At 35.1% G+C, this 16,349-nt stretch overlaps 1 protein-coding gene across 2 annotated transcripts in view; it reads left to right on the top strand.

Moving 5' to 3' along the window:
- The window catches only part of Ccdc7 (coiled-coil domain containing 7), a 196,349-nt gene that overhangs the window by 78,388 nt on the left and 101,612 nt on the right, over nt 1-16,349 (top strand). For both annotated transcript variants that reach the window (XM_069990678.1, XM_069990677.1), the window contains exons 18-21: nt 5,448-5,709; nt 6,547-6,616; nt 10,536-10,640; nt 15,342-15,389. In XM_069990678.1, coding sequence (XP_069846779.1) covers nt 5,448-5,709; nt 6,547-6,616; nt 10,536-10,640; nt 15,342-15,389 — 485 coding nt within the window. The remainder of the gene's footprint in view (nt 1-5,447; nt 5,710-6,546; nt 6,617-10,535; nt 10,641-15,341; nt 15,390-16,349) is intronic.

Raw genomic sequence — 16,349 nt, 5'->3', positions numbered from 1 at the left:
TAATTCATTTAATTCTAATTGGATTGGGGTTTAGCTTGTTGCCCTTTTTCAAGAAGCTTTAGGTGCCTCATTAAATTGTTGCTTTCAGATCTCTCCAATTTGTTGATGTAGGAAATCAGAGACAATCTATGTTTCTTAATTGGAGAGTTAAGACCAATAATATTGAGAGTTAGGACTGAGAGGTGTTTGTTCCTGAATTTTAATCCATTTTTGGGGGTGTGTGTGTCTTGGCTGTTCTTGCTGTGATTACATAGTTCTCTGTGGACCATTGCACTGCCAATATCTCATTCTTGGTTTTCTATGTGTGGAACGTCTTCGAGGTTTTTTGTAAAGCTGGTTTGGTAATGATATTGTTTTAGTTTCCCTTGTTGTGGAAGGTTTTTATTTGTTCTTCCACTATGAATGAGAGCTTAGCTTATTCTTGGTTGGTAGTTATTTTTCTTTAGGACATGGCATTCCTCATTACATGCTCTCCTTGCTTTCATGGTCTCTGCTGAGAAGACTGAGGTTATGCTGATTGGCTTACCTTAATAGGTGATTGTTCTCTTCTCCCTCGCAGCTTTGAGAACTCATCCCTTAGTTTCTACTGATCCTGTATGGTCTCTAATGTGGTGGTGGTATGTCTTATCCTGGTCTGGTCTATTTGGGGTTCTTATATCTGGGTAGGCCTGTCCTTTTATATATTTGGGAAGTTCTCTGCTAGGATTCTGCTGAATATATTTCCTAATCCATTGGCTTCCCTTTCCAGGACCTCGTCTATGCCTATTAGTCTTAAATTAGGCTTTCTGATTGTATCTTTTTTTTTTTTTTTTTTTTGGTTTGGTCGTGGGGCTTGACCTCTGGGCTTGGGCGCTGTCCTTGCGCTCTTCAGCTCAAGGCGAGTGCTCTACCACTTGAGCCACAGTGCCACTTCCAGTTTTCTAATGGTTTATTAGAGATAAAAGTCTCATGGACTTTCCTGCCCTGGCTGGCTTTGAACTGTGATCCGCAGATCTCAGCCTCTTGAGTAGCTAGGATTACAGTATGATTGTATCTTGTAGCTCCTGCAGTGATCTGCTATGCTTCTTGGTTTTGTTATGCATATCTGTGTTCTCTTTCTCTATGGAGTCTAAACTATCTTCTGCCTCAGTGACTCTGTCTTCTGTTTCCTCCATTCTGCTTTTTTGGCTTTTTACTTTGCCATTTATTTCCCTTCCTTCTTGCTGGTCTTCCTTAATGTTGGGCAGCTCTTTATTGAAGTGTTAAGTTTTGAATAGCTTGCCTTACATCCTGGAGTTGGTTTTCAGAGTTATCTTTCAACTCCTCAAACTTTATTGAACTCTTTCTCCTTTTGTTGGAGTTCCTTTATCTTTTCATTTGTGGAGGCTTCTCAATTTCTGGGTAGCCTCATCACATCCTCTTATCGCCCTATGCAGGGTGTCTGCCTTTTCATTGAGCAGATTTACCAGCCATGCTTTTAAAAATCCTGAGCATTATCCTCTTGGTCATTCTGGAACTGCTCTATAGCTTGTGTATGTGGAGATGAAGTTGGGGTTAGTGGATTGGCCATGTTTCTTGAGTTTCTGCAGTTAATTCTACCCATTTGGAGACAAGAGCCACTAGGACAGTAAGATAGTCTTTTAGGGCAAGAGCCAACCCACTACAGAACTTAGGATTTCAAAATTATGGTTAGGTATTTAACTATTTAGCTCTCTTTTTCTTTGCTTGGAGAGGGATGTTGTGGTTCTGGGGTGGAGAACATGTATAGTTGTAACTTGTGAGACAATCTGGGTTTGGTTTTTAAGTAGTCTGCACCTTAGGGTTAACAAGATATGCCTCTTGTACTCAGTCAAAATCTAACAATTTCAAAGTTGGCTCAGATATAAACCATTAGGGATCAATGGACTGAAAATGGAGAAGAGAAGGGTTAGGATTGGAGAGATATAAATTTAAATTAAGAAGAAAAATTGGGTATAATGATAGTAGAGGGGTAAGAACAGCTTATAGGAGAGCTATGTGTAGTAGGAAGAGAATAGAGAGCTTGTAAGATGTAGAAAAGAATTTGAAGAAATATTATGTAAGGAATAGCTTAGAAATCTAGACAAAAATAAGAAAAGAAATATATATACACACACACACACACACACACACACACACACACACACACACACATATGTTTATTTGGAAGAATTGCTGATCTTATTGAAAAGTATTGGAAAGTTGATTAATCTAAGATAATTCCTGTAATTATTGTGTTTACATACAAGAAGGCCTTACTTTGTGTATAGGACTAAACAGGTTAGCTCTGATAAAGTAGTAATGCAATGTGGAGAGAAATGAAGAGGAAAGAGTGAAAGGAAAACAAAATTAAAACTAGGAAATTAAAAGTGGAAGAAAAAACTAAATAGTGAAAAATAGACAATATAGGTAAAATAGCAAATCATAAAACACAACAAAATAACAAAGAAACAAAAAGGAAACAACAAACATTTTTAAAAACTTTAAAAAAATCCAACGAATGAGATTTTCAGCTTGTATAGGGGAGCTAGTCTCCACGTAGTCCTTTAAACTGATTCCTGATAAAACCTTGTATGCCTTTCAGTAGTCTGCTTTCCTTGTGGTTTCATTGGATCCAGATGGCCTTTTTTTTTTTTTTTTGGTCGGTCGTGGGGCTTGAACTCTGGTCTTGGTGCTGTCCCTGTGTTCTTCAGCTCAAGGCCAGAACTCTACCGCTTGAGCCACAGTGCCACTTCTGGTTTTCTAGTGGTTTATTGGAAATAAGAGTCTCATGGAGTTTCCTGCCCGGGTTGGCTTTGAACCGTGATCCTCAGATCTCAGCCTCCCCAGTAGCTAGGATTACCGGCATGAGCCACCAGCGCCCGGCTCCAGATGGCCTTTTGACAAAGGAAGGTGACTTCTATCTACAATCCAATTCTCAGGCCTGATGGAAGGGAGTTGGGGAGATTTGGATTTTAATCTGCTATCATAGGCGTGGAACTGTGTTCCCAGGCTTTCCGAGGTAACCACAGGAGGTTTAGAAACAGAGTTTAGTTCTGTGTTCTCTTCTGATATGACCCTCCCTTTTGGGCGAGGGCTTGGGTCAGAGGGCTTTGGGACCCTACAGAAAATTGCCACCTCCAGAGATTGGACCCAATTGGATTACTTACAAGATCTGTGGCTGGTGGTACGCTGGACCACACAGAGAGTGTGTTGTGGTAGCCAGGATGGCAGGATGGTGTTGGAGGGTTCTCAGTGGAAGAGTCTGAGCATTGGCAGGACCAGGTTGGGGGGCGGGAGGGACGTTGGCATCTGCAGCACCTGAATTGTCTCGCTCTGCAGGGTGGGGAGTTCGGGCTCTGGGAGGACCAGGTGGAGCTTGGAACAGAGGCCCAGGTGGGTGGCCATTTGGCTGGGCTTCAGTGGTGATGGTGGGTGGGTGGGGCAGCGACCAGCGGCTGGTCAGCAGCTGGCAGGGCCACCTAGTTCAGAGGCTGGTGCCGTCCACAGCAGCTCTGAACTGTGCTGGCAGCAGTGATGAAGGCGCAGGCCAGGGGAACCCACAGAGTGATGCAGCCGTGACTGTGGGAGTCCAGGGTCTGCACCCAGCGGCCGCAGGGAGGGAGCGGGTCCCAGCAGAGCGCCCAGTCGGCAGGGTGGTCGGCCAGGGATTGGCTGCGGCTGTGGTGCCCTGGGGACCATGTATGGAGGTGGTAGGAGTCCTTGGGGATCCCGCCTGCGCTGGAGAACTATACCTTACGTTAGCTCCAGCTGCCACTTTGGGGCGCTTACCAGTGGTGCCGATTTCTGGAAGTTGCAATGGTGATGTTTGCTGAGTCTGCAACTCCTCCATAGCTGCCCCGCAGGCGGGTTGAAACCGGGCTCCACTTGCCCACTCTGGGGGTCTTCACCAGCTTCCCCCCGTTTCCACGGGTCTAGTGTTGAGCTCTTTCTTCAGTTTGTGGATGCTTCTCTGATTAACATCTGCACAAAGTCTCAGCAGGGTGAAGAGCCACGGTACTGCCTCAGCAGGGGTCCTGCTCACTGTTTCTCTTTTTTGCTTTCCTAGTTTACCTGTTGGGATATTCCTTTTGTAGTAGAAAATCTTCAGATATTTAGAGTTTGGTTGGAGTGGGTCTCTTGAGGTAAAGTGTGTGTTGTGACCCAAGATGTTAGTATGGTCAGAGACACGAAGTGGGATTACCTGTGGTGAGAGCATAGTTATCTTGAATTCTCTCCTCTGAGGTATGATGCTTAATGACTTAGGAGAAAAGAATTCCCCTATTCTGTTTACTCTTAAAACCTGCTTCATCAAATGTCTGTCATCAATTAAATATATATCTATATATATGCATATATATGCGAGAGAGAGAGAGAGAGAGAGAGAGAGAGCACCAGTAACCACCTTTATTCTCAGGAATACCTTCATTTCACTTCTTTTCATAATCCAAAATCTAGTACTTGAAATTCATTCTAAACTAACAAATGTAAAATGTGTGGCACTACTTACCTTTAAAGATTTTGCTCTTGCGAGACAAAAATGAAAAAAAAATTAGAAACTGACATCAGCCTTATATAATTTATATCAGTTGGATCATTAACTCATTAAGATGTAGAAACACTCAGCTCTTTTTTATACTTTATGAAGCACATAAATATTAGGATGAGCAAGGGTTTCTTTAAATTTTATAGACAACATAATAGTTCACCCATTTAAATTATCATCTAGCCCTAAAACGTTGGGACAAGCATAAACTCCAACTGTAGATGGACCATGACATATGGTCACTTTAGTTCTGGCATCTGATAAACTAACCCTCTGTCAGCTGGTGGAAACTGCATATCTCCTTTCTTTGTTTCCATCAGAAAGAATGACACCGCCCCATTTGTTAGGAAATGGAAAGACTTGGAAAAAGTCATATTAAGTGAAGTAAGACAGTCCCAAAGAAATACCGGTCCCATGGTTTCCCTTATTTGCAATAATCAGTATTTATTATGTTACTCATGTAACTGTAACCCCTCTGTACAGCATCTTTACACAAAATAAAGCCAAAAAAGAAAGTTCAGAACCTGTAACAACAGTAATATTTTAATAGTAGAACTATGATGTAACCATTTTAAAAGTTTTATTTTGATAAGAAATTGGGTAAAATAATTTTGGGAAGAATGAATCTAAACCACAACCTGTGTTCCTATTTGACCAAATATTATTTGTTCTGTGGCATGATACAACCTTTAACAACTACTATGTTGGCATATTTTAAGTAATTGTGACTATTTGTATATTGTAAATCCCAGAAGTTGTTTAGTGCCTTCAATTAGTTGTCCAACTTCCATTTCACATTTTTATTTCTATTATTAATGGCTAATTACAATTACTAGTTAATATTTTTGCCAATTATGAAAATGATTTTAAAATCAAATAAAATATTTTCATGTAACCTAATACCAAATATTTTGTAATTCTAAAGCTCAGAGGAAATCAGGACTAGCCCTGCTATTTCAGATCTTTCACTGTTATCCAAGTCTCAAGAAGTATCACCTGTTTGTGAAAATTCAGATATTGATGCAGATGATAAAAAGCTACTCCAAACATCTTCATCACAGACAGATATAGTAGTCTTATTTAAAAAAGAAAGTCCAGATTTACTACCTGCTGCAACATCATCTCAGGAATCAGCAAAGATAACATCATTAACCTCACTTCCTGCTGTTGCTGAAGGAAGTTCACAGGTGTGATACAGTATAATAAAGTGAAAGCTACTTAATTTGAATTACTACTCTTAATACCATGAATAAATGTTAATTAAAACAGTATATTTTTATTTCATCAATGTTTTCCTCTAATTTTCTTATTATCTAAGTAATAATTTGAAATCTAAGTGTTATAAAAATCTCTCATTGATATTAGCAAAAAATTGATTTATATTATAATCCAATGATGAAATAAAAAATATATGATTCTTGAGACAATACAAATTGCACTTTTTAAATTTTAGGCTCATATACTAAAATGTTTACATAATTTGATTTTAAAAACAGAATCATATTGAAATAGTTTTATATGCTCAAATCAAAATTTTATGTACTTAAAACAAAATTCATAAACATAAGAATTTATTTAGCCACAACAATATCTTGTTAGTAAATTCTTTGGGCAAAGCACTGAAAAAAAGAAAAACAATTTTTAAAGAGGCTATATTTCTACGGCATATAAAAACTATGTATTTTTATCATACAAGTTGTGTTTTCATAGAACTTCATAATACATTGGCTTGTCTAAAGTTGAAACAGACAAAATATAAATGTAAACAAATCTACTATGATTTATTTGGGAACTATTTGTGATAAGACTCATTGATCTCCCTGAGTACTCTTCAGTGTTCACAAACACATTCTCAAATACAGTACATTAAAATATTTATTTTTATTTAATACATTCAGGAGATTGTAAATAAATGTTGTAATGAGATTATATATGAAAGTAACAAGCTAGCTTTCTCTCTAAAATAAAGAAAGAGTTCGGTGATATGTAATGTGTAGTTACTTACTACAACTTTTGTTATTAAGGGTGATGAATCAGAAAGCTTTCCAAGAATGACTGAAATCCAAAGTTTCCTAACAGAAGAACAAATTGAAGGTGAAAACATTTTTTGTTGTATAAAATTAAATCTGCATGATTTTTTGATTACCATGGTTTATTTAAATGAAAGAAGACATTTTTGAGTAACCAAAAATATATAGTCATCAATTGGGTTAGACATATGCTGACAAGCATTTTAAATTCTTCTGACAATTATGTTCAATTAATTTAATGTAACAATGTATCTTCTGAAATAGCATACATTTTTATTTTCACTTAAGTGGTACTGATTGTATACAACAGAAATACCAAAAGTGTACTGTTTTCTTATGTCAGAGGTTTCAGATGTCATGCAAGTTGGCCCAAAGAGCATATTAGCTGATCACACTACATGTTTTATAGTCATACTGTTTTATCTTTGAAAATGCTTGCAAACTATTTAGATACACTTCAGACACACAGCTCTACAAATTTATAGTCACAGATACACACTGACTGTGTTAGAATTACTTAAAATAATAGTTGTTTCTTAACCATACTTACAATGTGTTCATTTATAAGATGAAGATAGAATTATATTTAAATTAACTATGATTCAGTTAAGGTTAAGTTTTCTAAGGAGTTAAGTCTAATAAATCTGTCAAAACCACAAACAATAATCTCTATAAATACAAAATCTTTGCTTCATGACAGTTTCTTTTTTTGTTACAAATGTTATTAAGAACAGGATGATGTTTAATGATAGCCTTGCTATGAATATAGTGGCTTAGGTGCTAGTTTTAAGCATTAATAATTGTTCTATTTAACAAATTATATTCACCTTAAATATTTCGAGGTGCTGGAGATGGAAACCAGGGCTTCACACATCGAAGGCAATCATGAGCTACACCTTCAGTGCTTTATATTATTTGTAATACTTTTAGCAAATTATTTGCCTATCCCTAAGAAGTCCACCAGATTACATAAGAATGTTCATATCCTTTAATGTACCAATGATACTTGTTTAAAATCATAATAAATATGAAAAACATTTTTATCACAAACCTCAGAATAAAAACTCAGAATATGTGTTGAGGTAAAAATATACAGATCAATGAAGCATTAAATGAGAATGGGATATTCTTATATTGTGTTACAGACAAGTAATGTTAGCTACATCAATTGCTTTGATTTTTAACCAGTTTTAAGTTGTTGGTATTCTCAGTTATGTATTTTGAATTTACATCCAAAATCATAAGAAGAATAAGATATGGTAATGTTCTAAAGTATGCCAGGGAGAAAAGTATGAAATTTTTATACAGTTTTGCCATGCTATTATGCACTCTGAATGTTACTTAAAATAGATGTTTAAAATGTACCCTTTTGCCAGGTGCCAGTGGATCATGACAGTAATTCTAGGAACTCAAAAAATCAGAGAATGTGGTTTAAAGAAAAACACCAGGTGCACAAATCTGAGATTTCATATCCAATTAATGGCTAAAAAGCTGAAACTACAGGTGTGACACAATGACAGTAAAACAGCCTTGAGCAAAAAAGCCAAACAGGAGTGTAAGACATTGAGTCATAAATAAGTAAACCAACAAATAACTAAAGCTTCCCTTTTAGCCCATGGCTTACAAACAAAACTTAATTATTGAATAACTAATCACCTGATACTTTGCTTTAGCATTGACTTACATGAATTTAAGATATTAATTAATAAAACAGAATGTATCTGTTTATGCTGCACTATGTAATAAAATCTCAGTTTGAATGCAAACTATAACACATCTCTTAAATTTTTGTTTATAAATTGTGTTTTCTAATGGATTAATGTGAATAAATTAGAGTGATTTACTTGTTAGTAAGAAAAAAAGGAAATTTTGTCCTTATAAGCATTGGTATTATTACATGCTATTCTTTAATTCTGGATTGTATAATACTCAATATTCAGGCAAATTTTTATGACTCATATTTGTGGCAGTTTAAAAATGTTGCTCAAATTCTTTGAAGGAAATACCATTCAATCAGCCACTATATTTGACTAAATTCATTTATTCTAATTGTCCTACATGTGTGCTCAGGCATAGGTGTGTGTGTGTGTGTGTGTGTGTGTGTGTGTGTGTGTGTGTGTGTGTGTGTGTTCTGTGCATGTGTGTGCATATATCTTAGGATTTCTACAGATAATATCTTAATTTGAGATTGTTGTATTTTTTCTTAGGCTTTTATTTTTCTTGCCTAACTTCCTTTACTACAAATACTTAGTACATTTATCTCAGTAGGCATTTTTTCATTAAGTATGATGATATCTGTGGCTTTTAAAATTAAAATTTATTAAGTTGATTAAATATCTTCTGTGCCTCGTGTTTTGTATGCTTTTCTTTCGTGAAGAATTTTATCTCTTTGTTCCATCTGCTGAGACGGATATTCTGTTTGTTTTTGTGATAGGGTAGGGAACATAAGGTCTTTTATTGAACTATGTAGTACAATGAATAATTGATTAGTTTTTGTCATTAAACTAATTTGGCATTTTGGGGATTCTGATATTTTTACTATTTTCCTATACATTAATTTATTTTTCTGCATTTTAAGTTGTATTTGTTTGCAATGTGTCTAAGTTTCTCTTGTTTACTGCATTTTATTACTTAAATTCTGTTCTTGGATATTAAAATGGAAATTCTTTTTTTTATTGTGTTCTCTTTTAATCTTTCAATACAGACTTTTTTCATTTCAATTGCATCTTATGAGTTTTGACATGCTGTATTTTAGTTTCTTTTCTTTATAATACATTTTCTAGTTTTTCAAGTGATGTTTTTCTTTGACTCATTGATCATTTAGGAATGCATTATTGCAGTTTGTTGAAGTCTTTAAATCTTTTGTTATTAACTATATATGTCATTTCATCCTTTAGCCAAATTGAATACTGTTAAATTTTGGAGGCTTTATCCATGGCCTGGAATATTTATAAGTGTATTTAGAAAAGATGAGGTTTTGGGGGGGTAGAGGGGGGTCCAGTCCTGGGCCTGAACTCTGGGCCTGGGCGCTGTCCCTCAGCTCTTCAGCTCAAGGCTAGCGCTCTACCACTTGAGCCACAGTGCCACTTCTGGCTTTTTTTGTCTGCTTATGTGGTGCTGAGGAATCGAACCCAAGGCCCTATGCATGCAAGGCAAGCACTCTACCACTGAGCCACCTTCCCAGCCCAAAAGATGAGTTCTTATGGACTCATTTAATTCTACTCTATATCTTCTTGCTTTAGATGTATCTTCCTCCACTTTGTGTGTATATGCCTTTTTCCAGCCACTTGAAACTGGTTGAACACTAACAACATGTATATTCTTTGCCATGAAAAAATTTAACCTCATTACAAAGATTTTGTAATTTTGTTAATACACTACTCTCTTGGCCAGGATTGAGAATATGTCTTAAGTTGACTTTATTGGTTACTTGGATAAATATTTGTGGGTTTTTTTTGCTTCAGTAAATTAATTTACTTGCACTTATAGTTTCCAAGTAGTTATAATCCTAAATTATAATCCTATTATGAAACTTGAAAGGCCTTCACTGATTTAGTCAAAAAATATGCAAAAGTTATATTTTGACATGTTGCATTTCATCAGCACCTCTTTCTACTGAATTCCCTATCTCTTCTCCTCACTTTCATGTGAAGTATACAAGTAAATGCTTTGCTGGCATATCTTTCTTCAGTAAATAACTATTTCTACTTTTATTACTTTTTTCATTCTTAGACAATTGAAGCTTACTGCACATTGTATTTTTCAGTTATATTTCCCTTTTTATTATGCCTTATAAATAAGGAGACTTTAAAATTATTCTCACAATTTCCATGTCAGATGTAGTATTATGGTGATGTACTTGTAACATTGTAAAAATGAAAGAAAATGCTGTGGTAAGCTTGTTTGAAAATTTAAATCTTGGTATTTTAAAATTGAAGTTTGATTTCTGTTTAATATACTAAATCTTTTTTTTTTAACTATAGCTCACATTAAAGAGTCACTTGAAAGTCCTGTAATTCAAACTGAAGTTTCAGAAACTAAGATAGAAACAACAAAAAGTACAGCCCCTAAGATAGAAGGCCCCAAAGGTACGTGTAATCATTTAGATATTTTAAATTATTTTAAGTTAAAATTATCAGAAACACTTCAATCTCTAGGGTATGAAAATAAATTTGAAGAAATATTAGGAAATTTTACATTTTGATATAATATTATCTCTATAACGTAACCAGATAAAATGAAAATGGTAACATATTTTGCTTGATAGTTGTGTGATTAATGATTAATTTTTAAGTGTGTCTCCATATAATTTCATGTAAAACAATCCTACAAATTCCTTATGTTCCAATGTCTGCTGTAGGAAATAGTCCTTGGATATTTCTGTAGTCCTCATCCTTTGAGTCTACACAAATAAGAACACACAATTACTATACTAATTTTCGGTAGCAAACATTTCTTCCGTGATTTGAAATTCATCTTCCTATACTTTTATGGCCTAAAACTACTGACAAGCCTATTGTTAAGATGAGAATGATCACTGCTGTACTTTTGACAGTTTTACTCTAATATGTTGTCATATGGCTCTTTGTAAGTGATTTATTTGTGGGTTCTTAGGCTTCTAACTCATTTTATGCACAGGTATTTCCCAAGATTAAGGATGTTTCTGTTACTATTTTATTGAGTAGTGTCCTTAATTTTCACCTTTTCCCTTCTTGTTGATCACTTTAAAAAGTCTCAAAGATCTTGAATGTTCTTTACATGCTTTGCTTCATTTTTGTCTGAATATAATACTTTGGAAGACTTGTTCTCAACCTTGGATGTGCTGTCTCTCATTTGTTCTAATGTGATTTTGAAGGTTTCAAATGAGTTTTATTACTCAACACATTGAGCTCTTGTTTTCAAAGATATCTGACTGGATTCTTCAGAGTTTGTATTTCTTTGCTAAACTCATTCATATCCTACATTATCTTCCTACTTCATTTCACAGCTAATCATGAATCTCATTTCAGATTATTCTTTGATTTTTAAAAATCAGACATTTTATTCACTTACCTAACATTGGAATCTGTTTCTGGAGTTTAGATCTTTAGGTGGTATCATACTACCTTGTTCTGTTTTTTTTTTTTTTAACTTTTTGTGTTCCTATGTTGAGAGATGCAATCAGGAGTGTATTTCTCTACCCCTTCTATGAAATTACTTTCTTGGTGAATTTCTCATGAAGATCTTTCTTGAGGTAACAGTTTGTACTAAAATTTTATTTTATAAGAACAGACCTCAGGACCAATGGAATAGAATTGAAAACCCAGAAATGAACCTACAGACCTATAGCCATCTAATCTTCGATAAGGAAGCTAAAACAATAGAATGGAAGAAAGACAGCCTCTTCAGTAAATGGTGCTGGCAAAATTGGTTAACTACATGTAGAAAACTAAAGCTAGATCCTTATATATCACCCTGCACCAGAATCAACTCCAAATGGATCAAAGACCTTGAACTCAAAGCAGACACTCTGAAAACATTACAGGATGGAATAGGAGAAACCCTAGGTCTCCTTTGCTCAGGCCGAAATTTTCTGAATAGAGACCCGGAAGCACAACAAATCAAAGAAAGGTTGGACAAATGGGATTGCATAAGGTTGCAGAGCTTCTGCAGGGCAAATGACATAGCTAGCAAGATCAATAGAAAGCCCACCGATTGGGAGAAGATTTTTACTAGCCATACAACGGACAAGGGTCTCATATCTAAAATATTTTATTTTATTTTAAAGATAACTACTTTAGCAGTTAATGCAGGTATAGTGTAGGTATCAGACTATGTGGGAAGCACTCTATGTTTATTCATACTGTAATAATGGTGGTCCCTAATCAGGATATGGAGATTCACTCAGAGACTACTTCTATTGCCTCTCTTACTTAAATAGCTCTATAGTACTAACTTGCCAGTAGTGGTGAGGAATGCAAAGAATTTGTCCTTTGATTAGAGGCTGGGATGAACATAGTACTTCAGGGAGAAGTTGAGCTAGGAATTCAAGCTAATCATCATAAGTAGTATTTTTAACATTGCATATCATGTGGGCAACTAACACAGGAAACCCACCTAGCTGATGAGGCAGCAAAAGTTGTATTAATCCTCACCTCTGCTACTGTGCTACTCTGCTACATTGTATGCAATAATAGGAAATAAGGACATCTCTGGCTGTAAAACTTGTGAACAAGATCCCTGATGAGGCCTTTTCTCAATCAATCCACATGTTCTGCAGTTTGCTGTGCCTACCAGGAATTGCTGAAAATAGATCACTTCTGGGTAAAAATCCCTCTCAGATGAAGTGTTCACAGGATAAGAACAATACACAGGTAGAATTATCACAGAATACAGAACACAAGTGATAGTAACAGTTTTCTTTTTATACCTCCTAAGTCTTATGTGTCCCAGTCTTATGCTTCCACTACTATGGACGATCAAGAAGATAGAGTCCTTTCTCCAGTTTGATAGTGACAGTTGCCCATGTAAGAGGAAGGAGAAAGTAGAGATGGGAAGAAGGTGGGCAATTTCACTCAGCTCCGGTATCCATATAAAACACACTGATACCTTCTGGCCAGAAATCACTTCTTGTTTTTTGAGTTTACCAACCCCCTCTCAAGCCTGTGTTACTCAGCATCATTTCCTGAAGTATAGCCTTCTCAATGGGCCTGTGTCTGAGTTACAGCTCTGAGTAAAATCTAGCTGATCAAGTTATTGACTGAGACAGTGAACTGGAAGTCTACTGTAGGGCCCCAGAGATGGGCATCTGTGGACTTTATGAATACTACAAGAGCTGTCCAGACTCAGACAATACTTTCTTCCTCAAAATAACTACTAGCTATACAGCCTAGAGTTCAATGGGAAATAAAGTGAATCCCTTGTTTTCAGAGCCAGACTACCATACAGATTTTGGTCACATGTTTTGACACCTATAAAGATGGTAGAAACAGTCTGGTAGCCAAAGTTTTCAGGATCCATATTCACATAGCTTGCTGGGACTCTTTCACCCTGACCTATTTGGGAGGGAAACTCCTTGTAGATGTAGAAACATTTTATTTCTCTTGTGAAGGATGTTGTCCTAGGTTCCTGGGTATTCCAGTGTTGGCTTCTAGTTTTCTCACTTATTTTAATGTGCTACTATATTTTGGTTTGATTCTTCCTCTTTTGGGGAGGAAGGGTGAGGTGAATGGCGCTAGTGTCTCTATTTAGCTACTCATGCTGCTCTTCAAATCATTTAAATAGTTGTTCTGTACATTTCCATATCATGTCTGTTATGTATTCTATTCTTCTCTTCTTGAACTTTTATTTATTTCAGTTTTAGTTTCTGGTGGTATCAGGTATTTAATATTTTTTATATGCTGGTTGTGCAAAAGCATTTCTCTACAAGCGTTTTCAAAAAGATTTAGGATTTACCAATATTCTTTGTGTTACTGCATATTAGTAATAGTTCTCCTGTAATTTTTATCCTCGAAAGGAATAAGTTGTTGTCTAGTTTTGCATTAGTTTTCTTAAGATACTTCTGATTTAGCTCCACAGTGTGAAGATGACTGGGTAACACATATACATTTGTGTATCCCTATAAAACTTTTTACAATTTATTTCAAAATTAGATAATATATGTCACATAAGGCTACTACAAAAGTTTAGTGATAATTTTCCAGGTATGACAGCTTATATCAAATATGACTGATAAATTATTTAGAATAGTGATTTTTTTATTATTTTCTATAATTTTTATTTTTGTCCATTTCTTTAAGATTCTTTTACATGTGATTTCTTTTCTGCTTGTTGATTTCATTAAATTATTGTAATGCATGGAACACACAAAAAACAAGCTGCTAAAAGTATAAACTTTGTAAACATTCATATGAACATAAGTCCTGATTGAACAGCCCAGTAATTACTGCACTCGTAATCATTTCACTAAAGGAGATGAGGCTGGAGGGTCATTACTTCCAGGTGAGAACTTGGACTGGCCAGCAAGCTCAATTGAGTGTGGGCTCCACAGTGAGGCTCCCTAGCTCAAAAAATGAATGACAACAGCCAGAACAAAGGAACTTCTCTTTTTAAAAACTCTCATTTTCTGAGGTGATCATTACTCCTCTTCAGCAATTTCTCTTCATTATTGTAGGTTTGCAAGTCTATAGCTAACCAATTACATTTTTGATGATTTTGTTACTATTAGTTTCTCTCTTTCCCATCCCATTTTTCTTACCTCTATCTATCTCTATCTCTTTCTAACTATCTTTGTTCCTATTGTTTATTTCGTTTACTTCTTAGTGAGGAGTTAGCATTTAAATGACCAATTTTAAAGTTTTCTCCCTATTAATATGATCTGAAACAATTCCTTTATTTGATTCATAGAGATCTTCATTTAACCCATTACTTACCAAAATTTAAAGTGCATGTTACCTTCTTGTATTCTGAATATTTGGTAATGGTAAACAATGCTGGTGCTATAATCACTTACGTAAGTGTTTGCATTGTTTGGCCTATTCACATGTATTAAAAGCATAGAGAAATGAAACTAAGGATTAATATAGAAAGTTAATTTAAGGAATGATGATTTATAAATTAAGAACATAACATCTACTTACACACTGAAATTCTCATGATCATTTTCCCATCAGATCACAGTCTAGGAATTCAAAGCTTTGTATGGATAAAATGTTACAATTCACTAGTTATAAATTTGAAGCCTAGGTATTTTGAAAATATATTTAATTTTTGATTTAGTACACTAAATATATCTTTTTTTATAAACTCAGAAACAGAAAAAAAGAGAGGACAATTACCTAAAGTGGAGATACTACCTGGTAAGCATAATAATTACATGTAGCATTAAATATTTTCAATTAAAATAATCAGAACAATCTTTCTTTTCTATAAAAATATTTGAGTATATGTTTTACAAAATTAATACTTGACTTAAAATATAACATTTAAAATAACTAGGAACCAAAGAATAGTGTATTCTTAACCTTTGATTAGTATTTTGTCTCATGATCACTTCATGGCCAAAAGACATTCAGTGCCCAGCTAAGCTCTGTTGTAGGCATTAATTGATTCTTACTTTTCATTGTTCACTTTATATATCTATCTATTTATAATCTGGGCTAAATTATCAATAAACTTAATTTCAAAAATAAATACAATATACAATGAAGCTTTATCTTAAATAATGGAAATGGAATGCTAAATGTATGATTAGAAATGAATGATTTTTCAATAATTATAGAAGAAAATAAATCTATGCCTATTGCCTATTAAAATATTCTAAGACAATTAGAAAGAGGAATATGAAAAACAGTACAATGTCACAATACAAATTCACAGGAAAATGTATTAGATTTGATTTTTACTTGTTTTAAAACTTAGCCTCATTTAGATTGTAAAAATGGGATTCAATTTGACATGTCTATATAGCTACTCAATGTACTTGCTTAGGATCACCCCCTCTGTCATACTCCTTCATTTCCACTCCTCCTTTCCAAACCCTCAAGGATGTTTAATTTATAATCAGTGGATGCCTATTAGGAATCTTCAGTTTGGGCTGAAAATGTGGCTTAGTGGTAGAGTGCTTGCCTAACATGCATGAAGCCTTTGGTTTCATTCCTCAGTACCACATAAACAGAAAAGACTGGAAGTGGCACTGTGGCTCAAGTGGTAGAGTACTAGCCTTGAGCAAAAGAAGCTCAGGGACAGTGCCCAGGCCCCTGAATTCAAGCCTCAGGACTGGCGAAAAACAAGAACCAAAAACAACAAAAACATAAACA

This window comes from Dipodomys merriami, unplaced genomic scaffold (genome assembly GCF_024711535.1).
Source record: "Dipodomys merriami isolate MVZ:Mamm:240054 unplaced genomic scaffold, mDipMer1.0.p SCAF_4, whole genome shotgun sequence".
NCBI lineage: Eukaryota > Metazoa > Chordata > Mammalia > Rodentia > Heteromyidae > Dipodomys > Dipodomys merriami.
The sequence above is the reverse complement of the archived record's forward strand: the minus strand, read 5'-3'. Positions and strand labels throughout refer to the sequence as shown.